The sequence below is a fragment of the Archocentrus centrarchus genome, chromosome 3 (assembly GCF_007364275.1).
Source record: "Archocentrus centrarchus isolate MPI-CPG fArcCen1 chromosome 3, fArcCen1, whole genome shotgun sequence".
Classification (NCBI taxonomy): domain Eukaryota; kingdom Metazoa; phylum Chordata; class Actinopteri; order Cichliformes; family Cichlidae; genus Archocentrus; species Archocentrus centrarchus.
The window spans coordinates 21,560,099-21,587,937 of record NC_044348.1 but is presented as its reverse complement, the minus strand read 5'-3'; the positions used below and the strand labels follow the sequence as shown (position 1 = coordinate 21,587,937).

Here is a 27,839-nt window from a genome sequence, read left to right as displayed (position 1 = left end):
AGCCTGCACTGCTTGGTGTAAATGTCCTGCAGGTTGGGGAGGGTGGTTCTGATGGTCCGTTCAGCTGAACGAACCACCCTTTTTAGGGCCATGAAGTCCTGCTTGGTGCAGTTTCCCATCCAGGTGGTGATGCTCCCACGCATGATGCTCTCGATGGTGCAGGTGTAAAAGTTCCTGAGCACCTTGAGTGGGAGCTTGAAGTCTCTCAGCCGCCTGAGGAGGTAGAGACGCTGTCTGGCCTTCTTCACAGTGATGTTTATGTGATGAGTCCAGCTTCATCACTCATCTAAGTGACTTCTTAAAGTTCAAAGGTTCCAAAGGTTCAGGGGGCCCTGATCACACCGCCAAAATAAAATACAATGGACATAAAACAATTGATGTAAATGAAAACACACACACACACACACGAACAGAAGACATAGTATGGAAAACAACCAAAATTAAATAGAAAAGACAAAGAAACACTAAAACAATAATTGTGAGACATTATGGCTATGAAGAGATGTAAAATGACCGCAATGAGACACAAAATTAATAATCCGACACAGAAAATAATAATAAAAGAAGAGGGTTTTCAAAATTACACAATTAATAAACAAGATAGTATAACTGTGTTTCCAATATTTGTCAGTCAGTATCTTATATGGATCAGTCAACATATATATTATACATATCCTAGGCAGTTATGTTTTTAGGTTGCACGTCTGACTTAGAGTCCACTAACAATACCCCTACTGTCCCAGTAATCCATCTCTGTTGGAGGAAACATCATAAATCTGCATTTTGTTAAAAGTCAAAGGATGGTTCATAACACATGTAACATACACTCACAGACCAGTTTATTAGGGAGAGCTTGCTTGTACCAGGTTGGACCCTCTTTTGCCTTTAGAACTACTTTAATTATTCATGGCACAGATTCAACAAGGTGCTAGAAGCATTCCTCAGAGATTTTGGTCCATGTTGACATATCATCACACAGTTGCTGCAGATTTGTTGGCTGCACATCCATGATGTGAATCTCTTGTTGCATCACATCCCAAAGGTGCTCTATTGGATTGAGACCTGGTGATTGTGGAGCCCATTTGAGTACTGTGAACTCACTTCTGATGGCTGCTCTGATAAAAGCAGCCATCAGAAGATGGGTACACTGTGGTTATAAAGCGATGACATGGTCAGCAACAATACAATAGGGTGTGGTGTTTAAATGATGCTCAGTTGGTACCAAGGGCCCAAAGCATGTCAAGAATGATACCTCACACCATTACACCACCATGCTTTCATGTTATACCAAATTCTGACCCTACCATCTGAATGTTACAGCAGAAATCTAGACACATCAGACCAGGCAACGTTTTTCCAATCTCCAAGCTCATGTTAATTGTGGCCTCAGTTTCCTGTTCTTAGCCAACAAAGGTGGCACCCGGTGTGGTCTTCTGCTGCTGTAGATCATCTGCTTTAAGGATGGGTGTGCTGTGCGGTCAGAAATCTTCTTCTGCATACCTCAGTTGTGTGGGGAAATCCCAGTAGATCAGCAGTTTCTGAAATATTCACACCAGCCCGTTTGACACCAACAACCACGCCATGTTCAAAGTCATTTAAATTGCCTTTCTTCCCCATTCTGATGCTCAGTTTGAACTTCAGCAGGTCTTCTTGACCATGTCTGCATTTAAGGAATCAGCCAATGCAGATTGGCTGATTAGAGATTTGTGTCACCAAGCAGTTGAACGGGTGTACCTAATAAAGTGGCCGGGGTGTGTATTATCTAGTTCCTGGTGCCACAGTGTGTTACCATATCATTCATTAATTTTACTTTGTTGCCAGAATGCTGCCTTGTAACACTATACCACACACCAGTGCACTGATGGAGGTCAGGCTGAGAGCTGCGGCGTTTGACTGACAGATGGAAAACTTTTCTTCTTTAAATATTAAAGACTAAGAATACATGGAAAATTCATGTGCATTCTGCCACACTGTGAATCCCTAAAATAAAAAAGTCAAGAGGGAAATTAAGAGGATTGGTTTACGTCCACCTAACAAGTGGATTACAAAACATTTAACCTTTTTCCTCTTGTAGATGGTGTACATTTAGGGCTACAAACTGCAAAAAACAAGGCAGGAAAACAAACAAAAAACACTTCACACCATTCGGTTTATATATATATAAATGTATTTATTTAAGTTAATCATTTCTCCTCATTCAAAGTTGAATTTCTGTATTATCTATAAAACAGGGAACAGTTAGAAGCGCTGTACAGTCTGACAACAAAACTAGGAACCGCAGCTGAGTACACTGTGTATATATGTACATACTGTACACACACTGATGTAGGTATATACAAAAATATACACTTTTACATGTGTGAACCCTCGGGTTGTATCAGCCACCTCATAATGTGAACACAGAGCCATTCAACAGAGCCACATGCCTCTTAGAAAACCCATTAACCCACCAGTTCATATCCCACCCATATTGATTACTGTTATCTGTCATTACCAGTTGATGAGACTTTTACAGTGTATTGTCTGCTGTGCATGTTTAGCCCCTCTTGTGCCCTGACTCATTTACATTGGCACAGTCACTCGTAGCAGAAGACGGAGAAGCTTAAGCAGTCCTGAGCTGGATGTCTCAGCAGGGCTTTTCACTTATTAGAGAGCGCCCTTCTTCTGTTAATCCTAAGAGGTGATTTGAGGTGGGCCGATAGGGAGAAACATCTAAGCTTTTGGACAAGCCATGACTGAATTTTTTTTTTAAAGGAAAAGCTGGAAGAACGCAAAGCTTTACCTCCGAGCCTCATTTTTTTGTTTAACTCTAGCAAACAACCCATTGCTTCCCCCCAAAACATAGTGAAATAAATGAAGTCGCTCAGCGGGTAGGACGCTCTTATTTACTGACTCGTGATCACTTTTTATGCTAATAAAGACACCCAACTGCAAGACTGTCAGTAATAATATTCTTCTTTTTTTTTTTTTTTTTTTTAAAGATGTTTTCCAACACAAAGTTAGCTCAAACTCAACAGGCATTTGGTCGGGGTGTAACAATTCTCCAAAACCATGCTTCAGTTTATAACCTGGTTTGTGGGTCATGGTTTTGTCTCATACCTAAAATTAGTTTTACTACAAGCCCAATCACTCCATCACTGGATCACAAACAAAAAAAAAAAAAACAAGCTTCATTATTGTGATGTATTTCCATCTTTCCATCTAATGTGCTTTAAATATGGATTGCACGACTCCAAATGGGTACTCATGATTTAAGAACATGGAATCACCATACGATATTGGGAATGTTTTTGGTTTTGGTTGGGATCCGTTTCAGAATCGTTACACCTCTAGCATCTTGCAGAACATGAAGGTTTAAATCCATCACATACCCAGGATATTTTATAGTTTTTAAGACATCCCCCCCCAAAAAAAAAAAAAAAAGAAACTACCATTTTTCAGTTCACTCTCTTTTGTAAAACTGACACCAGGCCAGCAGCTAAGAGCAGTCCTGCCCACAGTGGCTTCTAAAAATTGAACTGAGATTGGAGGGAACAAGAAGATACTCCTCATACTGTAAGCAACCTGTCACTGAACAAATCCTCCAAGACTCGTTCCTGATTTCCAAAGACTTTTTTCCCCTTCTCACTCTTCATCATACAGAAAATTCAGGAAGGAACTTTGGCACGTGGTGCTAAAGATGTAAACATTTAACCATCCACTCAAAATGAGGTGCTGCACTTAAATGTTACAGTCATTTCTTCTGTGTATAACATAAAAAGATTAAGAAATAAAATAGCAAATCTTCTGACTAGCTTTAAAAGAAAAGGCTTCAAACAACATGGGAACTGCTGTAGATGGGACTGAAGTGGTCACTCAGGTGTGTGCAGTCGCTTTCTGTGGAGCAGCAGGATCACATCGAGATTTTATAAAACAAAGATTGAAACTCTGGCTGAATCAGACGTTTCCTACCTCAAGCCCCTTTCTCTTTTTTTCTTCTTAGCTCATCAAACGTGGCAATAGAGGGCGCTAAAAACCACAAAATAAAACCTCAGCGTGCTACACCTCTAGTTTGAAACCCATGCTTATCCTGCGCTGACAGAGGAGCGTCAATGAAATATCAAGATTACTCATAATTAGGCTTCATAATTTATGCAATAATCTAGACAATAAGGCTAAGAAAAATAAAATGAATGAACTATTAAAATTTATACTTGCACATATCTAAACCAGGACATCAGAGACAGATCTTCCATTTACGCACATTGAGAATCAGATTTAAAAAAAAAAGAAAAGAAAAAGACCTTCAATAATGCTGCCATTTCAGGAATACATTTAAATTAAAGAGTTTGACATTTTTCTAATTTTAATAAAACACCTTTGTATTTGTTGGTCCTGCGACAGGCTGGCGACCTGTACAGGGTGAACCCTGCCTCTCACCCTATGAAAGCTGGGATAGGCTCCAGCCCCTCCGCGACCCTGAACAGGATAAGCGGGAGAGAACGGATGGATGGACCTTTTTTATTCGCTGCAGCCACTTTGAACAACTTCCACGCTACTGCACTAAAACGGTCTCTTGTAACCTGCTTTTAATGCCTCCACTGAAGCTTCTGATTCGACTGCACACACTGAACGGAAAACTGTGGAAAAAGATGTTCAAACCTAAATTTCACTGCACCCTTCTTCTGTATTCCAACTTTGCTAAATTAAGACACTGAAAGTGTTTCCTTTTGTTTTGTGTTTTCCAAACAAAATGGCAAACTCTTCCAGTATTTAAAGTCACACCTCTTCTGATTAGCACGAAATCAGATTTTGGGCCTTTAAATTTCGTGTCAAAGGCAACACCAACTTTTTCTAAGCCGGGCCGTGGCTGAGTTTGTCTCTGGCCTCATACCATCTGTGGGTCCCCTGCCTCGCAGCACAATACAGCAACCTATCAAGTCACAGGATAGGCTTTTTAAACCTGCAGCTGTAGTTTCAGCTGACCTTCTTGACTCCACTCACTCCACTTATAAACGAACATATGACAAGGCAAACATCAGGTACAAAGAAAAATAAAAATCATAGAAAATTATGCCACTGGAAAACAAAAAGAAGAAGAATAAGCAAAAGTATCAGACAGCACAGCAACCAAGACCTTGCTGTCTTTGTCAGTTGGCAGCTCGATAAAATAAAAATCTGAGGAGTTTTTGGATGTGAGTGTGCACGAGAGTGAGATGGACTGAGAAAAGTAAAGTATGTATGCGACTTTAAAGATGACTCGAGATTGCAACTTTCCTTTCCTGCATCCAGACTGGTTCTGTTGTACTGTACATCTGTGCAGAAATATTTTGTGTTCACATAGATGCCTTGAGGTCGACAAGTGATGACTCACTCCAAATTACATCAAAACCAATTTCCCCAAACTTCACCATCATTACTCATCAGTGACTAACAGCACAGGAAATCACAGCAGATGAGGACGAAGTGATGAAGTAGCCCAGGAGAGATTAGCCTTGCAAAATAAATATGTAAAAGGCATATTACATACACAAGGAGTTAATGGACTTGAAAAACAGATAAATGTACTGCGTATCGTATCAGTAACACTACCCGGTAACAAAAACTGTACTGTATCATGACACCGAAATATTCTTGCTCTGCCTAAAGTAGTGTGGCAAAAAAAAAAACAAAACAAAAAATTTCTTATTTCTACTTTGCATCAGCAAAAGCTGAACAGTCCTGCTTGTGCAATCAGAAAAATCTGCTCTCCTCTTGCAGAAACAGAGCGAGGACAAACAGTAAAACCTTGTTTACTGCAGTTTCAAACTTCAGAACAGATGGCTCATCTAACAGAAAAGTTAGAGAAAAAAATATGTTGATGTAAATCACTGTGAGTCAGTGCAACGGTGGAAACATGTTGGTGATACATGCAGTCAGAGGTTGCTTTACTGCTGTCGAGACTTTCCTTTTTGCATGAAATCTGCTCTCAGGCTGGAATAAGCATGGTTTTACTTTGTCAACAGAAAGACGGCCCTCTGACGCTTCTATAAATAAAGAACACACTTTGCTTTGCTGCAGGGCTGCATTGTTACCCCACCTACAGGTTTTCTATGTGTAGTCACTGCTGAGTTTTCTCCTTTAACTTTGCAAAAGTGCTGAAAGTGGAGAAGCAACCATCTCAGTCATGTCTATGTGAGCTGTATGTTATTGGTAATATCATTATGGTGTTATTAGGAATGCCACTTATCGATTAGCAGGCAACACCTGTTGGCTCTAAAGAACAAGCTGCAACATGAATCCAGTTTAGATGTGATTGTTAGACAGTAAACGTTCTACAATGGCAACGGATAGACACAGGCAAAGGAAAGCATCTGTGCAGGGAAAAAAAATTAAACTGAACCACTCCGCAGGGAGCAGGCACAGAGCAGCGAGAGGATGTAAAGAAAACCATTTTAATCAGTTCATCACTGGATCTTTCTGAAACCCAATACATCCTTTTAAAAGTTGGTTGCATTTTTGATTGGAAAGTAACCAAAAAAAAAAAAAAAAACGAGACTGATGACTTTTTTTTTCTGGGCATTTTCACTATGGAAGTGTAGGATGCTGCAGCAGCCAGTGCTACAGAATGAAGACAAAGAGTAAAATCTTCAGGGTGGACATTGTGACACCTCTGGAGGAAAAACCCCATGCAAAGCAGCGAAATCCCTCCCTGAATGCCTTCACCTCCCCAAGACAGAGTCTGTAGAAAAACTGAATTCTTCTCTCCACTTTGCCTCTCTTTTCTCTGTTGATTCTGTAAACCAGTGGGAATAAACAAGAGGAAAAAGCTCAAGGGCTCGAGTCCATTTCCTCCCTTCACATCACTCAACACCCACACCTCCCCGATACCACAACCTGAAGCCTCCATCTGCTGTTACAGGATGCTTCCAAAACCAAAACAAAAAAAAAAAAAGCTCCTGCAAGTCTCCATGGACAGTTAACAGCAAGAAATAAAAAATATGGATAAGAAAATAAAAAAATTACACCAAAGAGTTCTTTTTCCACCAGCATTAAAGAAAGAAGAAGAACAATTCACTCGCCATTTGCCGCTGGAACCATCAATGAAAAAACACTGAGGTATGTATTTTTTGAAACAAAAGCCTCTTCATCTCTTTTATCCTCACGATCATCACCATCCATCCACCACATGCAGTCAGGTTCCTGTTTACTCCATTACGGTCGACCAGCCCCTCCCCTCAATACGCACGGCTCATCGCTTAGAGAGAGGGGTGAGGTGGGAGAGAGGGGTGTACACATGACTGGCTGCACCCCTGTGGAGGAGGAAGGAGGAGAAGGAGCAAGAGTTTGTCTTTCTTCTTGAGTCTATTCTTTTTTATCTGCATCTCAAGAGTCTGTTGGTGTTTCTCTTCAATATGCAAGTCTTCCCGGGATCTATAGCGCCCCCTACGATTGCAGGTTAAGAGTGAACTTCCACTGCTGGGTGAGGCTCGGGCTGCAGACCTCCACAGTGAGTCCACCCATCCTGGCACTGCGGCTGTCCAGACAGAGGTTACTGCCCACGTGACGAAGCTTTGAGTTGGACTCAATCTGCTCCCATTTCTGGATGACAAACAACATATGTCACAAATATTACATACAGTACATTTTATTTTGTAAAGAACAGTGGTGACAGTCCGTGTTTACCTGTCTGCTGTCATTCTCTCTACAGCCTTGTAGTTTGATGAGGGACCCAGCTGTTCTGTCCACCACAGTCAGACACAGGTCCATATGTTTTACTGATTTATCCTTAGTTAGGGCCCATTCCTTTACAAAAATTGATACAGGTGAAATATTAGTATATGTACAGCATATGTTGGAATGTTCTCAGCAAGGGTTTAGCCAATAATACAAGTCTTTTATATCAAGTCATGATCACTTTTCCCCCCACTTTATTTAAACAGGAAAATAATTAAAATGTATTTTGCAAGAGTGTCCCGGGCCAAGATGGGCAGCATTAAACTAGCACGTTTTTGACAGAGGGAGAAACCAGAGCTCGCTGTGAAAATCTTACAAACACCGGGCCCTGCCCACATTCAAACCAGGACCTTGTTTGCTCTGAGGAAACAGTGCCCACATTAAAGCCACATTGGTGGCTGAGAAAAACTGCCTGTATTGAACTGCAGTATTTCTGGTACTGCACTTCTGTTGTGTCAAATTTGGTTAAGGTGGGCTTGAACAGGTTTAATAACATCAGGGTTACTGACTTATTGCTATAAGGCTTTAATTTACTCTCCAGTGGCAGGGAAGTGAGATTAAAAATCAATAACTGAGTTTTTTAGACCTCACTTTGGCATTGTGATAAGATCCTATTTTTAAATTCTTCCCAGTCTCTCTTACCCCTAAAATCCAAGCTTGTTCATTTTGTCCTCACAGTACTGCAGCTGTTACTGACTAAATTTAATGGTATTTCTTCCTGGTAGAAATGTCAAAAAAATTGGCTAGAAGAGTTTATGTACAGTCACGATATAAACAAATTACACCTTCCAATTCTAAGGTTTTACATATCACAGCAAAATCAACGTCTGGTTTTCGCCAAATGTGGTGCTGTGCGTTGTGGCCAAACGTTTCCACTTTGGTCTCATCTGTCCAAAGGACATTGTTCCAGAAGTCTGGTGGTTTATTCAGATGCAGCTTTGCAGACGGAAGCTGTGCTGCCATGTACTTTTTAAAACAGAAGAGGCTTTCTGAATATTGCACAGTCTGACCTTGGAGTGAATTTGCCAGGGCATCCTCTCCTGGGAAGACTGGCCAGGTCCTGAATGCTTTCAACTTGTGAATAATCTTTCTCATTCTACAATGATCGACTTCAAATTGTGTGGAAATGGCCTTATAACCCTTACCAGGCTGATGGGCAGCAACAACTGCTTCTTTAAGATCATTGCTGAGGTCTTTCCTCCTTGACACCTGAATGCTCCAGACCAGCAAACAGCCAAAATTTCTGCTTTTAATCAAGTGCATATTTACCTAAATTTAGATTCAGACTTCATGAGGGTGGTCCGAAGACCTGATGTCCTTTAATGGGCCCTGTGCTCACTGCCCGGCACTGTGGAGCCCATTTGGCCATCGAATACCAGAACTGGCGGGCCCACCCTGTGCTTTTCACAGATGCTACAGATGTGAAAGGGTCTGGAGAAACTGTGGAGAACGTTATTGCTGCCTGTAACATCATTCAGCATGACTGGTTTAGTGGAGGGTCAGTGATGGTCTGGGGAGGCATATCCATGGAGGGACCACGGACCTCTACGAGCAAGGCAGCGACACCCTGACTGCCATTAGGTATCAGGATTAAATCCTTGGACCCACTGTCAGACCCTACACTGGTGCAGTGGGTTCTGGGTTCCTCGTGGTGCACGACAATGCCTGGCCTCATGTGGGGAGAGTATGCAGGCAGTTCCTGGAGGATAAAGGAACTGATACCACTGACTGTCCTCCACGCTCGCCTGACCTAAATCTAATAGAACACCTCTGGAACATTATGTTTCAGTCCATCTAGCAGTCTGAGGTTGCACCTTCAGGAGCTTATCGATGACCTGGTCCAGATTTGTAAGGGGATCATGGGGACAACATCAGTTGCCTCATTAGGCATGCTTACATGGCCCCCACGTGCTTGTAAACTACTAAATACCATTTTGAGTTGCTGCACTGAAATGTCAGAAAAATAGATTAGCCTGCAGCATAATTTTTTCACTTTGATTTTCAGGGTGTCTCTGAATTCAGCCCTCTGTAGGTTGATCATTTTCATTTCCATCAAACGACGTAGCATCCTTTCATTCCTAACACATCACCCAGTCCATTTCAGTATAGATAGCCAGTATGATTTTTTTTTTTCCCCATTGAAATCTGATGTGTTTTCAAAGTGTTCCTTTCATATTTTTGAGCAATGTATTTCTTAGCTGTATTTATTTTCTACTTTAAATGGAGCAACATTTGTTCAGACACTGGATACAGTAAAGAACTGCAAATCCGTGAGGGTAAAGGAAGACATGTAAAGCCAAAAGCCAGTGATCCCTGACTCCAAGTGAGAGCAGTTTCCTACACCTGTCATTCTATTTCAGGATATCAACTATTTGAGTAGCTACTGACAGAAATGCTTCCCCTCAAACTTACATACAGACATAATGTGCATCCTCCTCAAAGTCCTCCAAGAACTGTACATTTCCACTAAGAACAATGTTAAAATGCTCTTATGTCACACTCTACATTTAAAATAAAGTTTCAGTAGCGGTCTTAACACCCATGTTTGTAGGACAAACTACGTGCTAGAATAGTTTTTAAACTCTACTCGGTCACAAAAACGTCTGTGTTTAAATCTCTCTCCTTTTGGTTACAGCAGTTTTACCTAAAGTATCACATTGTGACCTTTAATAGCCAAATCCTTTATCATCCTGTAACCCACGAGTCTCTAAGGTAAAGATTTTACAAGCTGACCTGTGTGTCCCCTCGTCGTAACGCTACCTGGTTTCCCCCAGCATTGTGACATTCATAGACGCCCACCACACCATCAGCAAAATGACCCAGGGTGTCCAGACAGTTCCCTCCCTGCTGCAAGGCTCCAAAAGCAATGTCCTGGTGATCTGGGACCCTGAACACACACAAAAAAAGTGTTGCCGAAGTGTGTATTTTGTAATCAAAAGCAAAACTACTACTTAAAAAGCAGAACAAAGAGGGTGGATAGGCTGAGAGAGGAAAAGAGGAAAACAGACAATTTTCTTCTGACAAACAGGGCGATAGGGTTTTAATGTTTCTGTAAAAATCACATTATTCAAATTTATTTGTTGCATTTACACGTTGCAATTTAAAGGTTCTTCTTCACGTAAAAGTCTAAAAGAAAAAATATGCCTGAATTTAAATGTGGTTTTTAATGCGTTTCAAGTTTGTTTCACGTTGCACTTTCCCCGCGCTCCCTGAAAGTGTGCACATGTGCATTTCACAGATGTGTAAAAAGCACACAAATTTATATTGAACACTGACCCTACTTCCATGTCAAGGATCGCTGGTGAGCTAAAGACCTAAAGCAGTATTCTTCAGTGGAAGAAGGCGGCGCATCAGTTTGTGAATGCAACTCCAGCACATGCTCTTCACTTTCTTCAACATTAGCCAGGTTGTGTACCATGACCATTTTCTTCAGAATCAAACTGTTAGCAGCAATTCTACTGTAACATCCCGAGACATCTGACACTGCAGATTTGGGGCAAACAACTTGAACTGCGCCAGCACGCACTTGCTTCTGATCTATTAAAAATAAACAGAGGGTTTTCTTTTTTGGCAACACACCAAAATCTTTATCTTTGTTTCCCATCAACACATGCCTTAAGGAGATGGCCTTGAAGGGCCACCCAGCAGCCAAATTTAAATAAGAGGAGCTTTTTACTGACCTTTTTGACTCATTCAGATCAGCCAGTCATTTCAAACCTGCCAAAATGTAATAATGAGCTTGAACCATAACTGCTGGTTGGGCATTAGTGTCACTGCAGTCTCATTTATGTATAAAACATTTGGTTCCACCACACAGGAGAGCAAAGCCCTACTTCAAGCTCCAGGCTGAACAGTGGTCTCTTACCAATTTGGTAAATGTAATTTAGTTTTTTTATTATATCCCTTTCATGCATGAATTATGAGAATCTCAGTCAAATTTATTTTTAGTGTTTTTATTCCTCTTTGGGCATGAAAAGAAAAACAATTGAAATTTTGTTTATGAACCTATTTTTCATGGAGTTGCAAGCATGTCCACTCACCATGCGCTTGACTTTGTATTTAACCAACCGATAACAGAAAATGATATTGCACCCTCAGATTGACTGTCACTACTGCTAGTACTGACTAATCCTGATCCTGCTAATTACATTCAAATAACAAATAAAATAACAAAAACAACTTCCCATGACTGGCCAATAGGTAGCAGTATATTGTGCCGGCTCATATGCAACTATAACAACCAAACACATGCATAAACAAGAGAACAGTTTTTGAGTAACTGCCCACTCTAGTGCCCACTATGCATGAAAGGGATATAATATTCCATATCATGCAGTGTAACAAAGGCCCCATCGTACTGCACAAACTGCCCTCATTTTCTTACCTCAGCTCAGGATAGACATTCTCCAGGTACCATTTGAATGGCTTACAGTTTAATCTCTTCTTCATCTCCAAACGACTCTGGATGCTGGGAGAGGGAGCAGAAAACGATGAAGTGGTTGATTAACTTGTGGTTTCATGTTTGACTGAATTATATGCCTTGTCATTTGTTTTGTAAGGGCAGAGAGTGGAGGGCTGGGGCATGTCTGAGTCTACATTTTCCACTAGACACACTAGACACACAAGTCTGTTCCCACAAGATCACATAATAGGCATACAGAGAATGGAAAAATTATTTGATCCCTTGCTGAATTTGTAAGTTTGCTCACTTACAAAGAAATGAAAATATCAACCAAAAATCCAAAAAACACACATTACATAAAAGTTCTAAATTGGTTTGCTTGTCTTTGAGTGAAATAAGTATTTGATCCCCAAGCGAAACATAATAATACTTGGTGGAAGAACACTTCCTGGGAAGCACACTGATTAGATGTTTCATGTAGTTGGTCACCAGGTTTGCACACATCTCAGGAGGGATTTTGGCCCACTCCTCTTTACACAAACTCTCAATACTTTAGGTTTTTTGGCTGCCGATTGACAACTCAATTCTTCAGCTCCCTCAATAGATTTTCTTAAGGACTGAGGTCTGTAGACTGGCTGGGCCACTCCATGACCTGAATGTGCTCCTTTGTTGCCTTGTTAGTATGTTTTAGGTCACTGTCATGCTGGAATACCCATCCATGATCCATCTTCAATGTTCTGGCTGAGGGAAGGAGGTTCTTATTCAAGATTTTAACGGTACATGGTTCCATCCATCCGCTCCTCAATGTGGTTAAGTCATCCTGTACCCTTAGCAGAAAAACAGCCCCAAAGCTTAAATGTTTCCACCTCTGTGCTTGACTGTGGGGATGGTGTTCTTTGGGTTCTTCTCAGTTTTTTCGCTTCCTCCAAACATGTTGGGGTGAGTTGATGCCAAAAAGCTCAATTTTGGTTTCATCTGACCACAGCACTCTCTTTCAAGCCTTCTCTGTGGACAGGTGTGCTTTATACACATAAGTTGAAATCAGGCATGTCTGTAATTGATTGTAATCAGTAGGAGCCAGAATTATGGCTGGGTTATAAAGGATCAAATACTTATTTCATTCAAATCACTCAATTTTTGGTTATTCTCTCTCTCTCCATTAAAATAAAACAACCATAAAAAATAAAAAAACTGTTTTGTTTTTTTTTAAATAAGGGAACAAACTTCCAAATTCAGCAGGGGATCAAAAATTATCCCCTCCACTGTATATAGTGCTGTCTAGCTACTCTGCTTGAATGTGAGAGTGCTTGTTGCTGTGTAAACTCTGGATGTGTGGCATAAAGCAGAAGGGAAACTAGTATAATGGTGAGAAAAAACATCCCTTAATACACTTTCAATACTAACTTCAACCTGCTGGTGGCATACAAGTAAGAGGATCACAAAGTCAGCAGGTGTCACCCTCCATAGAACATGAATGTCAATCCATTCAGTAGCTGTTCAGGTATTTTTAAATGGAGGATGATCGACACCGTCAGTGTGCTTAAAACAATCCTGTGCCAACCCTTTTAAGGAACTTTGCCATCCCTTCAGGGCATACATAACAGCAGCGTTTCCAGCAGTGTAAATCAACCGCTGACTTTTTGTCCTCTTCTGAGCTACATTAACAGCCTCACTTAAGTATAAAGGGAAAATTACACCTTTTATAGCTTACATTCTGCTAATTGGCAGTACAATTATAATTATTATGTCCACTCAAGTGGCTGTCTTTGTAATTTTATGATCCAGCTACATTATGATGTTTAACTCCCACGAGGCTAATACTTCAAATCACTTACTTTCCGTAGGGCACATTTCTTGCTGAGGGGACAGCAGCGTAGTAGAAGTTTTTATACTCATCCATCCACACCTCTGCTGCTCTCCTCGTGTTCCTGATTGATGGGTGAGAAGAAGAAAAATACATGAAGGTGAGGGAGGGAGAATGAGATGATGAGTGAGAATGAGACCAAGGAATGATGAGAAATAAAAACACAGACAGTATAAGTGGACAGAGGTAGAGTGCTGAATGGTATCCCCAAACTGTTTATCTGTTTGGTAGTTTGACACACTCACTCCCTGCTTATACACCCCTGACAACCATGAGAGGGCACAGTTATTCTGGTTAAACAAATGTGAATGTGTGTTTATTTTCCCAGTTATTGGAGCCATCGGTCAACAGAGTGCATCCTGCCAAGCGAAGTGTCGATGTGCGACATTTGACAATTTGTCAGATTTTTATTTTTCGAGTGATGTAACAGAACAGACTACGTGTCAGCTGGAGTCAATAAAATACAACTTGATTTTTGCGGTCCAGAGCTTTTCAAAGTCTGACATCAACAGACTTTTAGACTCAATCAAGGCAAGAGAAAGAGTGCAATGAAAATCACTGTGCTGGGGTTAACAGTCACACCTCTGTAGCCTCTCTGGCTCTCCCAGTTTGAAAACCTCAGGACTTTATATTGGCCAGACTGTTTTTGGACAGCTTAAACACTGAGGCAAATAAACATGTTCATTAATTTACTGTTGTTGCTTGTGCGCCAATATGCTCCTCTGGCTCATGCAATGGCCCATAAAGTAGGATTAACACATTGGCTGCACTGAGTGACAACCAGCAAAGCCCTAACTCTGAAAAATAAAAATAAAAGCACAGATATAAAGCTATAGAAAAACCTGTTGATTAATCAACGGATCGACTAAAAGTACTAGTTCCAGCATCGCCTCCGTGTGAAGTCCAGACTTTGTCTTGTTCTTCTTTTGTGATACTTTTGGGGTTTTGGACTGTCTGCCACTTAAAGCAAGCACTCTGAACATTTCACACCTGGAACTAATCAGTTCTGATGGTTGTTTTTACTTTGATTTATTTTAATTTCCTTTTTATTGTATTGTTTACTTAACAGGTGCTAATGCACCTATAAACCCCATCCAGGCTGAAGGAAAGCTAATAGTGATGACTCATTAAATACAGCCATAGTCTGGTGCGCACAGCTTCAGCATTTACCTGTGAATCTTTGAACTGTAAATGCTATAAAAATTTTTTTAGCAAAACTCAGTGTTTTTGCTTTTGATGTCAAAAGTAAGTTTGTTTGTAAGTAAGTTAGCTTTTCATATTCTATAGAAATTCTCTGCAACTAACCACAGAAGCTGAACATCTGCACAGTTTTAAATAGTGAGGAGTCATTTTATCTTAGTGATGCTTCTGCTCGCATATTTCTAGACATTTCTAAACTCAGCACTCAGTTTCTGGACGAGCAGCTTCAAGAAAAACAAATCCTCTAACATCTGAAGGTCACAAATGACCGCGGTGACAGTAGATCCTACATCATTATTTCAGTATTTTGAGGGTTTATTTCCAACGTGCAGTCTGTTTGCCCTGCAGAAATCTTTTCTTTTTTATCTTCATGCACCTGCACCCCAAAAATACAGACATGGCACACCACAAACTTAATTTAGCTACACGGGGGCTTTTCATCACATTGATCGCGAGCTGATGCTGCCACAACATGCCCATTATAACTCTGCTGTGAAATGCTGCTCCCAGAAGAACAATTATAATGTCATCCAGGCAGACAAAACAGGTGCCGTCTCCTAGGTCCCCAGAGTCACTGCCAGCAGCTACAGGGATGCTGTCTGGGACTTTATTCAGGCTGAAGGGCATGGCGCTGCCCCAGAGCGCAGATGAAGCTGCTCTGCTCTGTAATAGAAAACTTCGCTGCACCCATCGATTAACAAGTGATGTCTTGGATTGTTAGAGAGGGTTACGCAACTAATATGAGACTGTGTTCAGTGTTATACAACTGATGAAAACATTAGTAGTCCACAGGAGGTGTCTAAGCTTTGACACTGTTTGATTTAATGTTGAATTTCATACATATCCACAGTTTTGTTTCCTCTGGGATTTCACTATCTCAAGAGCTATTCAGGAAGATCTCATTCATAAGTTTGTAAGTATGACCAAGTGATACGAAATGAGGGGCATATGCACAGCTGAAGTCTACCAAAACCTCAGCATGGCTGTTTTAGAACCCATACTCAAAAAAAAAGAAAAAAAAAAAAAAAAAGAGAAGTTGCCATAGATGCTTCACACATCACTCTGTAATGCTCTTCATTTCGTGCAGCATTCATCACTGCCAGTACCAGGGTAACCACAGCCATTTCAAGTTCCCTGATATCTGTTTGTTTATCCTCCCACATGTTCATAATCAGGACCATGAAGGTTTGTTGGACACATTTCCAGGCATGGTTACTCATAGTTTGAAGAGACAGATCCATATCTGTCCGTGTATCATGTTCTCCACAACTGATATTCAGTGTTCATGGTGCCATATCAGAGCTCTAAAGGGCAGCACATGCAAAAACAGATTTTCTTCATTTAACGAGAGGCTTTTGTTTTTTTTTTCCTTTTAAATAAAATATCCCAGTACTTCTTTAATTGATGTGACTTTGTTTTAATTACCAAACACTAATTTAATCTCAGAGCGTTAGTAAAACTCAATAACTTATGTTTGGTAATTTACAAACCGCAGCCCAAGAAAAAAAATTCACCAAGCAGGACTACAATACTCAAATCAGAAGTGATTTATGCCCCATAGTTTTACTCGGGGGGAGTTGTTTTGCACAATTCGCATAACTCACAAACAGAAACCCATTTATCCTACACACTGGGTCATGGTGCAGCTAATCAGTTCATCTAATGTCTGAATCAAAGCCATTTTACCTCTATTCCTGCTCACTTGAAGGTTTGAGCAGCAGGTGGGTGAAGCTGCTGTGCTCATAGCCAGAGATGGGCATATTATTGATATTCCTTCCCTTTGACATCATAGAGAGCCAAGAGTAAAAAAAAATCTGTCTGAAAATGAGAGTTCAGAGCAGACGTCTGAGCTTTGGCTTGCAGCGCTTACTTGCACATACCCTGACCTCATTAATATGAGCATCAACCATTACAACTGTATATTAATACCAGGAAATAAGGACAAGCAGAATAGATTGACTTTAAGCAAATAAGAACATTACAGTAAATGGCTCTTGTGATGGGAATGTTTTACCTCAAATGCTGTTTCCAAATGAAATTTAGAGCGAAGTTTGAACCTCACGAAAAACATTCTCTTTATCTGGTTTTAAAAATGTCACTACAGTTGAGTCAAACAGTCAGCTGAGTTTAACTAACTCTTAGAAAAGAAGAGTGGGTTGAGTTAGAGCAGCACATCCTTTAACCGAAAGGTCAGGGGTTCGATTGTCAGCTCCCCCTCCCCGCATGATTTAAGTGCCCTTGGGCAAGATGCTGGAAACCTATGCATGTGTGAGATCAATAAAAGCAATTTGGCTTGTACTGTAAAAGTGCTTTGAGTGATCAAGACTAGAAAAGCATTATATAAATGCCAGTCCTTTTACCCTGTATCCCTGTCCATCAAAAACAGCATGCACAATTCTCGTGATTTACTGTCTATTTAAATACTGATATTTTCCCTCCCATATTTTAAGTAAAGAGAAATTGTAAATTTTTTATATTTATTCAGCAGAAAATATTAAATAAATAGACTGAATTCATCTACTGCTATTATCCAAAGCTCTTCGGTTTTATTACCCATTCACAGACCAATGGTATGAAAGGCTTGGCCTAACCACAGAATCCATTTGGGCTTCAGTATTTTTCTCAAGAATGCATGTGGATGTGTAGATATGACAAGCAGAGAACTCTGTGGAAGACTCTGAGCTAAAGTCACTAAATAAAGCCAAACACATGAGTCTTCAACCTACTTGTGTGTGAGTGTGCTTCTGCATGTGTGTTACCTTGCAAATACAGTGCCGCTGCCACCAGGGAAGGTATAAGGATGCTGCTTTCTGAAGACGTGGCCAACTCTGCTGCAGGGGATGATCTCTAGACTGCCGCCACACTGCCACACACGGAATGAGATCTCTAAAACACAGACAGACAGACAGATGTGAAAAACAAAAAAACCATAACACAAATGAATTAATTACTACAACCCAAAAAAGGAGTAGTTAAGTTAATCCAGGTCTACACTTCATAAATGTTTGTAGCGCGTTGACATTGTTGGATTTACTCTCCAGCACTGTCAGGATTTGAATGAGCATTGTCTAAATGAGCACAGAAGTGTCTGAACTGTCAATCCAGTTCTGATTCATTGTACCGCCTCAAGAGGAGCCCGAATCACTCCGTCAACTGTTTATTCTTACCGATTTCCCAACTGAATTCAGACAAAGGCAAAGGGGAGACACAGCTGCAATTATATCATTGTACGGTTTGCAAATGAGTTCTATTGTGTGCAGTCAGTACCGACTCTAAACATTATTACACTGCCACTGTAATTTCCTAAGATCAACTGTACTGTGGAAGACATCTTTTACCCAGATATGACAACCAAATTACTGAAGGATTTTCTATTCATCATGTTCTTGGCATGGGTACCCAGATGATCTCACGAGTTGATCACAGTGTGAGGCACATCCACGCTGCTACTTTAGTACCAGATCTCACAGGGGAGTGGAGATTTTATAACTGGGCAGGAATTTGTGGTTTCCTAAGCCAAAAGTGCAGCATTTATGAGGGAAGCAGATTACAGTAGCAAGCTCATTTAAGCCTTAAAGCTATAGTTCAAAATTTAGGTTTCCTGCAGAGAATCAGATCAGAAGTTCGATGCCATTTTCACAGTTACAAGCTAAATATGAAGATGCAATCAGTAAGCTTATCACTGAGTGTAGAAACAACAGGAAACAGCCAATCCAGCTCTATCCAAAGCTCATGAAATCCTCCTTTCTTTGCTTGACCAAATCACCATCCAGCACATAACTATGTGCAAACATAACATCCCAGCAAAATGCGACTGCTTGTTGGATGCATAGAATCAGGACACTCAAGAAACAAACATTGATACAAGGTCAAATGTGGATTTGACCTTGTATATTTGGATGCAAACTATAATGTGATGTTTAGAATATCAGTAAGGCAGTAAGAAACCGTTTTAAACAGCTCTTTATAGCATTATTATCACTTTTACCTTCAGATCAATCCATTGACCTTGAAGGAGAGGTCAGAGGTCAAATATGACATGATATTTTAAATCTTCATCTGGTACTTTCTATGTTGACAATACACAGTGCACTTGCAAAAATCATAGCTTCTAAGTTATAAGCCACTTTTTTGTCAATTTTGCACCAATGAATCATTAAGTTGACCTTGACGGCCTTGGTGGATGTAAGCCAAATTTTAATGGATGGTTAACATGACTCCACTCTACACCCCCTACAAAGTTTTATCAGAATGTATTTAAAACTTTTTGAGCTATTGTGTTTACAGGCAGAATGACACACAGGCACACATGTGCTACCTATAACATGACCTTCTTAACAGTCAAACATCATTATACTCAGTGAACAGATAGGATGGTGCTATTAATAAACTTCTCCTGCAAGAAAGTGAATAAGTGTATTTTTCAAAACATTGAATTAACCCTTGAAAGCCTGGGGGGGGGAAAAGCACCCACCTGCTCCTTCACTTGACTTCCCACTTTTAATAACTGATTCTTTGATCAAGACTTTCTATTCTTGGGGCATCCAATAGACACCTTCTTCAATCTGCTGTGATGCCTTTAAATTGCAGCACTCACCCAGGTTTTCTCCTCCCCATACATCCATCATCATGTCATACTTTCCCAGCTGCTCAAAGTAGTCTTTATCCATGACAAACAGGCCGCCTGCTATCATTGGTGTCCTGGAAGGGCAGAGGAGAAAAAAGACAAAAACAAAGTGCAGCCAAATAAAGTGAGTTGATTAGTAGCGCGTTACTTGCCGTATCATACACAACTATCTTTTTAACTTTTTTAAGTGTGTATGCCTTACTTTATGGGAGCAATTGGGTTGCCTTGTCTGGCTCGTCTCTGCTCCAGAGTCATGTAGTCCCATTTAAACACCAAATTCCAGTCGAAGCCTGCCAACATAAACACACAGACAAAAACGGCACAATTACGACCATTAGCTGGGATTAAGTAGCAGTCTGGTTGTATAATTGGATTTGGCAGGTTCATATTAGATGACTGGATAAATCAGCAGTTGCCTGATTTCACATGTCTGTAAGTGTTTAAGTGTCAGCAGAGCGAGTGAGAGTGTAACTGGTGTGTATCTGTCCTACACTACACTGCAATCAGCACAGCCAGTGGTGTACCTGCTTTGGCCTTTTACATTAATATACCTCACAGTTCTGTACTAAAAAGAAATGACGCAAGGCATGTGCCAACAGTTGCTAATCCAACCAAATTAAGAATGCGACGGCACGGCAGCTTCACATTCGGAACACTAAATTTTTCATTATGAGAAGTCACTTAATTCATTATTAATATCAAAAGAGTGATTTTTAATTTTTTTCTGGCTGTGAGCAGATCTTCCATTTCCAATATGCAATGCATTGTGTGTAAGGTATTTTAATGCATGCACTCAGATGAGTGACTACACAGTGAACATTTCCTGCTGAGAAACAGTTTCAGACGCTTGAACTCTGACACCTGTCGGAACTATACCGTGTTCGGCAGAAGGGCTCGTCTTATGTATGAGAAATACCTGGAGAAAATAGTTTCTGAAGTAGCGCGCTGGATGCCAAAGCACCTGGTTTTAATGCTGCTGGTAAGATAACAACATCCACTCATTGTAACAGAAAAGTATTAAAAAGCAAATCCTCTAAAACCGTAATAAATGCAAAGCCTCTCTGCCAAGCTTGACTGCCAAGCTTTGTGTACTTTACCTCCTTTCAGATCCGCAGAGGCTCCGACATACTGAAAGTTGTCCATGTTGATGACATCAATGATAGGAGAAACTACTCGTGTCTTGTCCTGAGAAGGAGAAACAGAGGAAATAATTAAATAAAACCACTTCAACCATAAATGCAGGTTTGGAATAAGAGAAAATCTAACTCATCAATAAACATTTACTACAAGTCAATTAAAAGGACTAGATTATGCAGAGCTACAAAGGACTCAAAGCACTTAACTCTGTTTGGAGAATTTTAGAGCAGAAGTAAATATTCCCATCCACTCCAGTGACTCATACGCTTATTTTATGTTCTATATTTACTTTACTCCCATGTTTATGACGTAGAACTGAAAGTAAATCAGCCATTTCCTTCCAACACCAAAACAAACCCGAGCTTTGAACTCACAGAGGTACACCACACGGTAGTTTGAACAAAGGATTACTCAAGTGGTCTGAATGACAAAAAGAAACAGCTTACAGATACCGAGGAGTTCATTTGTTTAAGCCTGCAACATTTTTCACACAACACACAAGTTTCACAGTGTATGGTGGGATTCATTATTTAGAGAAGCAACCAAAGCAAAAGAAAAGCAAAGTCAATTACTCTGACAGCGCAACGTTTCAGACTTGGCTCCAGGCATTTATTAACGAGGGAACAACAAAACACCACATTCGGGAGGATCAAATGCAGAATCGCACTATTTTAAGACACATCAGATACATTTTTAAAGAACAACCTCAATTTTACACACACTGTCCCAATTCAGATTAAGATTACAGTCAATCAAGAAGCTCCTTTTTGAAGTCATTATGAAAAGGCTTCGCTCTGAATATCAGACTGTGTATCTGTGAGCGAGGCCAGTTTGAGTTTATACAGTTTTTACTTTAATTGGAATAAAAATCAGATTCTGATATCCCCAAAAGATAAAAATGATCTCGTCACCTAACAAGATCTACACGTCTCAGACTGTCAGCCCCTTACACAGATGAACCTCATATAATGAAACCAGTCCCAACATTCCTGTGTTACTGAGACAAAGTCATGCGCTCCTTGTTTCTCACACGAATGTTAACACAACTACTTAGCAGCTCAGCAGTGCTGCTTCATGGTCTCTGTGTAAAGAAGGAGATGAAAAAAAACTAACTGCCCTACAAGTGTGAACAATTTTGTGACTATTATACTAAGATACACTTGCCAGGCACTATATAAGGTACACCTTGCTAATACCCAATGTGACTCCCATTCCCCAGAGATTTTTGGTCCATATTGATACGATATCGTCACAAAGTAGCTGCAGATTTGTCAGCTTTTGACCACATAACAAAGGTGCTCTATTGGATTGAGATTTGGTGACCGTGGAGGCCATTTGAGTTCAGTGAACTCATTGTGATGTTCAAGAGATTTGAGCTTTGTGACATGGTGCATGATCCTGCTGGAAGCAGCCATCAGAACAGAGGTACACTGTGGTCACAAAGGGATGGACATGGTCAGCAACAATACTCAGGTCAGCTGTGGTGTTTAAATGATGCTCACTTGGTACTAAGGGGCCCTGAGTGTGCCATTACACCAACACTAGCCTGAACCATTGATACAAGGACAGGACGGATCCATGCTTTCATATCGTTTACACCAAATAGTGACCCTACCATCCGAATGTTGCAGCACAAATTGAGACTCGTCAGACTATTAAATGTTTTTCCAATCTTCTATTGTCCAATTTTGGTGAGCCTGTACAATTTGTTGCCTCAGTTTCCTGTTGTTGTAATGAGTGGTTATTACAGTTACTGCTGCCTTCCCATCAGCTCAAAGCAGTCTGGCCATTCTCCTCTGACCTCTGGCGTCAACAGGGCATTTTCATCCAGAGAACTGCTGCTCACTGGATATTTTCTCTTTTTCAGAAATTTTTAGTGAGCGGTTGAAGAGGTGTACCTACTAAAGTGGCCGGTTGATGTTAGGAAACATTCCCATTAATGTCTTTTATGCAGCGTTTTGTAGTTTGGTGAGTGTTTTCTTTTTAGATCAAACTCTATTATAGTTTAAACCATTTCAGGGCACAATTACAAATCAGTTAACCTGACTTGTTTTTTAACTATGACGTGTGCAAACAGAGAGTGAGTATACTAAAAATGTAAACTGCATTATTTGCAATGAAGTAAGAGTAATGTTCTCATTTTTTTTATATAAAAATATAACACCTTATGTAAAACACCCTCACTGTCAGCATCTGAAAGTACATGGACACATCTATCTCATTCTAACATAACAGGTCAACGTACATTAAATGAGCCTGAATCCAGCAGAGTGTTTACATGTATTGACGCAAATTAACATGATATGTCCTAAAGATTGTTTTGCTCTTAATTTCTTGACTTTTTTTTTTAGCCTGTGTCTCCGTGCATTTAGGGCAAGATAGTGGCTACGCACGGAAGAAAAAGCATTCAAATTGGACTGTTTGCAGTGTTTTCCTTTTATTGGTTTATTAAATGGTTTAATTCCGTCCCTCTGAAACCAATTAAAATTTCAACATCTTTTCTGGACATTTTCACGAACGAGGTGTTTATGTCACACTTTTATTCTGCTTTGGCGCGGCTCCATAGTGTAGTGGATTACACATTTGCCCAACAAGTATTAAAAAAAAAAAAAAATCCAAAGCTCAATCCCAGGAGGAGACACAAATCCCTTTGGGGTTGCGTCAGGAAGGGCATCCGGTGTAAAAACGTGGCCAAATCAAATGTTGAGCTACACGCTATGGTGACCCCTTGTGAATGAGGGAGCAGCTGAAAGTAGCTTCTTTTTTATTCTGCTTTGGAATTTAACTCTATTAGAATAAAAAATAAGGCCTCATGCTAACATAACACAGTTAAAAAAAAAAAAAAAAAACCTCTTAATTGCAAGCTGTTGAAACAGAAGGAAGGTGGCCAAAGTACAGCAACTTTACTGTCTGGCGAGATGTTCTACAGAGTGTGCCCTAACTGTTAAAACCAATAGTTCAACGCCAGGCTTTAAGAGGGGAAAAGAATAAATCTAATTTATGTCTTTTCATTATTGTTTTTGCCTTGTTTGTTCACTGGGGTATGTGCACAAAAAGATTCTAATGATATTAAGGTATAAAGTTGTGTTCTGTGTGTGTGTACCTCAGCCACTCTTTCAAGCAGCGGTTCTAGCCAGTGGTCATTACATTCACAGTGGGAGTCCAGGAAGGTGAGGACTGGCGCTGTGGCAGCATCTGCACCGCAAACCCTGGATCGCATCAAGCCTGAGGTAAGTTACAAAAAGAAGTGTGATTAAAAACAACAGTCCTGCTGCCAGACTGAACACTTTCATCCCACATGTGGTGCAGCAGCACTGAGATTTCTTTCGGCGATGAAAGTTGCGATAAAACCTTTTTCTTCTAAGTACCTTCTCTGCGGTCATTTCTCAACACGCGTACTTTCTCAATCTTCCCCAGCAGCGCTCCATCCTCAGCTGGAATACACACACACACACACACACACAAGTGGTGATGTTTACTTGTATTTACACGTTGACGAAGGCAGCTTTGTTTGTGTGTGCGTGCGTGTGCGCATTACTCACGATTATCACTGTAGTCGTCAACCAGAATGATCTCTTTCACCAAGTGAGGGGGACTTTTCTTCAAGACACTAAGGAGAGGGAGATTGTGTAAAGATTAAAAAGTACTTTAAGGAGAATCTCATCCTAAAAATTCGAAAGAAAAGAACACAAAGGGCAGTATGCACACCTACCTGACCACAGTCCGCAGCAGAGCAGAGCGAGCTTCATTGTGGAAAGTGATGACAACGCTGGAGGCGGGCAGGTCCGACTTCCACTGTTTATGTCTGCAACTGCAAAAAAAAAACAAAAAAAAAAAACACAAACATAAAAATTATAAAAACAAGAGAAAAATGCAAAATGTATAAATGCTTACACACGTAGACAAACACACCCGCACACACAATCACGTCACCAAATGTGTGAGCCAAGCTGCGAGCTGGAACCACTCAGTAAACAGATTTTGAACACAATAAATAAGACTGAGCTGAGGTACACACACACACACACACACACACACACACACACACACACACACACACACACACACACGCGAAGAGGATGCAGTGACACACATGCTTGTGGTGTAACACTCTGCTGAAGCTGGGATTGACACTGGGTTTATCAGACCATGGGGCAAAAATCCCATGAGATGACGGGTATGCATGTATATGCGTGTGTGCGTGTGTGTGTGTGTGTGTGTGTGTGTGTGGGTGTGTGTGTGTGTGTGTGCGCGCGCAAGCGTACCCAAAAAAAGACAAATCCTGATCCGAATTTAAAGTGAGGAACGTGAGTGATAGGGCACTACATGAGAAGAGAGTGACTAGACAGAGAGGAGGACGAGGAAGAGGAGGAGCTGATAAAGGGATGAAGAAGCATGGAGAAAACTTTCTATTCCATCTGACAATCAACCGTATGAGATCATATGTGTAGGTTTGAGTGAGGTGTGTAGAAAAAAGCCATTTCATCAACAATTCAAGCAAATCTGCAAGTTATTTTGATCCTGTGTTGAAAGCACTGCGTGCCTGGCCTGAACCAAGAACAACTGGGCTTTTTTCCCCCTGGAAAAGTTTCACAGTGAGAGCTGCAGGATGCTACACAAATGACACATCAATATCAGATCAATAGGAGACACATCCCAGCTCTTTTAGTAGGCTAATGGGTCCAACTGTCTCATTTAGATCAATATATCAGTAAGGCCAGATGGTTGCCTCTGTAAAAAAATAGTCTTTGAGTCACAAAGACTCTTGGAATGACACAGTTTTAAGTTATCAGTGATGGCAGCAGTTTTACTTCTTTGTGTCTCGGGTTCGTTCCCATTACTGTATAATGAACAACTGTATGTTAGCTGCTTTTCAATGCAATACTGCAAACAGTTATTCAACTGCCATCAATAAATTCTAAGTTCATTTGCAGTATTTGTCATGCAATAAAAAAGAAAATTAGGTAAACACATACTTAATATTACTGAATTTTTTTTTTTTTAAATAACTCATGACTAAAAATCCCATATGTGAAATACTGAATTTGATGACAATCACATGATTAAAAAAATGGCAACAAAAGACATCCTACAGTCATTTAGGATATTATGCAACAAGTCAGTAACGTGTTTGGCATCATCTTTTCCTATAAATAACAAATAACTATAATACAGAGGCTTTCAGAAGCAAAGTTGACCAAACTGCTTATAAAAGCAAAACTACAACGAGTTTGAAGAATTTATCTATGCGAAATTGGAATTATCTATGGTACAAAACATCAATAAAAGATTTGTACTTGTATAAAATCCCTACAACCTTTGTGGATGAAACCAGAAAACAGTTCTGTGGTGGAAATATCTCCATAGCCTGGGGGACTCAGCCAAGAATCGGTGTCAGTGAATGAAGTTGTTGCTGCATTAACAAAAACAACTTAAAACTCTCTCTTTGCGAAGAAAAAACAAAAAAACAGCAACTGGAGCTCTTATAAGATTAACTGAGGTGAAGAGGAAAGCTGGACACCAGGCTAAGGGAATAAAAGGACTTGCTTTGGAGCAACATCTGTGGCCATACAGATTAAATCATTTTCAGGGTTGCTTTACTAATTTCAGGAGACCATGACAAACTACAAACTGCACACACTGCAGCAGCATGGCTCCATAGTAAACGTGTTTGGATGGTAAAGCAACCTGCCTACAGTCTTGGTCTTTCATTCACTGAAAGCATTTGGTGCATTATGAAATGTAAAAAAAGGAAATCTTTAACTGTTGCGCAATTTAAAATCATATATAAATCAAACAAGAATGAGAAAACATGCATTTCCTCAGTTTTTAAATGTTTACAGTGCTGTTAAAAGAAGAGGCGATGATGCAGCACCCATCGCAACTTTTCTAAAATGTGTTTTTGGACACATAAGAATATATTTTTCCAGGAAGAAAATAATAAAATCTCACTAAATAAATGACTTGCAAATTCTTGCTTTCTGTTTTTGTTTGTTTGTTTTTTTTACTTTTTTTTTTAATTTATAATTTTCCATTTTACAAAGAAACAAACGGGGAAAAAAGGAAAAGAACAAGAGGTTATCAGATGCAGTGCAAGTCAATACAAGACTGCATATATTAAAGGAAAAGGGGGAAAAAAAAGGCCAAAAATACTAAGTTCTTGAGTTTGTCTCAAGAGCTAAATAACACCATCTCTCCCACCTCCTTTCTCCCAGTTCTTTTTGGAGCTGTACAGAAAATGTAATCAGTTCCAGGGTATGTATATGTTTGACAATATTGAGAAATAACATGGCACAGGGGCAATTTTCCTGAAGCCAACTCTTCGTAACAACTTTTTTTGCTTACTGCAGGATCCTCAGAAGGTATTTGTTAGTACCGCTTAATCCATCTGGGAAATATCCAAGATAAAGAAAAGTAAAAGGTCTGCAAATATTGAAGCCCAAAACTTTCAATGCAATTGTTGCCACTTCCTTCTAAAAAGATGGGATAAAGGTCCACGTCCAAAACATGTGGGGGTGATTTCTCTACATTCGGTCCAGCAGGCCAGTTTGTCTCACTTCAGTTTAGGGGTGACAACAGTAACAAAACAAAAACAAAACAAAAAACAACACAAATCACATTTTTCCCAACGAAAGTCTGTCCAATTCCAGGAATTGGTGGTGTGTCTTTCAAGACTGTGTTCCAACTATTTTGGAAACAAGGTTGGATAGAAATCACCTTTTCCACTGCTGTATTAAAACTAATGGAAAAGGTCCTATTAGAACAGATGAAGACATATTTTGGTGGCACACAAAGAAAAAATAAAAACGTGTTTGAGGGTGTAATGCTCAGTGCTGCAATACTTCAACTGTTGAAGCCTGTTGTTCAGGTGTAGATCTTCCTGCTGACATATTTTCACACAATCCATGGTCTTT

The 27,839-nt window shown here is 40.1% G+C and overlaps 1 protein-coding gene across 2 annotated transcripts in view; it reads right to left on the bottom strand.

Annotated features, from left to right (window-relative positions):
* Positions 1-2,182: 2,182 nt before the first annotated feature.
* Positions 2,183-27,839, bottom strand: part of galnt2 (UDP-N-acetyl-alpha-D-galactosamine:polypeptide N-acetylgalactosaminyltransferase 2) — a 73,800-nt gene continuing 48,143 nt past the window's right edge. Inside the window, exons 4-16 of one of the 2 annotated variants that reach the window (XM_030723466.1) lie at positions 24,638-24,736; positions 24,468-24,535; positions 24,294-24,359; positions 24,029-24,150; positions 20,886-20,973; positions 19,991-20,078; positions 19,759-19,862; positions 17,921-18,047; positions 13,933-14,025; positions 12,080-12,163; positions 10,429-10,582; positions 7,645-7,764; positions 2,183-7,560 (exon numbers count right to left, since the gene is read on the bottom strand). In XM_030723466.1, the coding sequence (XP_030579326.1) occupies positions 7,405-7,560; positions 7,645-7,764; positions 10,429-10,582; positions 12,080-12,163; positions 13,933-14,025; positions 17,921-18,047; positions 19,759-19,862; positions 19,991-20,078; positions 20,886-20,973; positions 24,029-24,150; positions 24,294-24,359; positions 24,468-24,535; positions 24,638-24,736 (1,369 nt within the window). In that variant the 3' untranslated portion in view covers positions 2,183-7,404. The remainder of the gene's footprint in view (positions 7,561-7,644; positions 7,765-10,428; positions 10,583-12,079; positions 12,164-13,932; positions 14,026-17,920; positions 18,048-19,758; positions 19,863-19,990; positions 20,079-20,885; positions 20,974-24,028; positions 24,151-24,293; positions 24,360-24,467; positions 24,536-24,637; positions 24,737-27,839) is intronic. The other variant, XM_030723475.1, reaches the window with a different exon arrangement.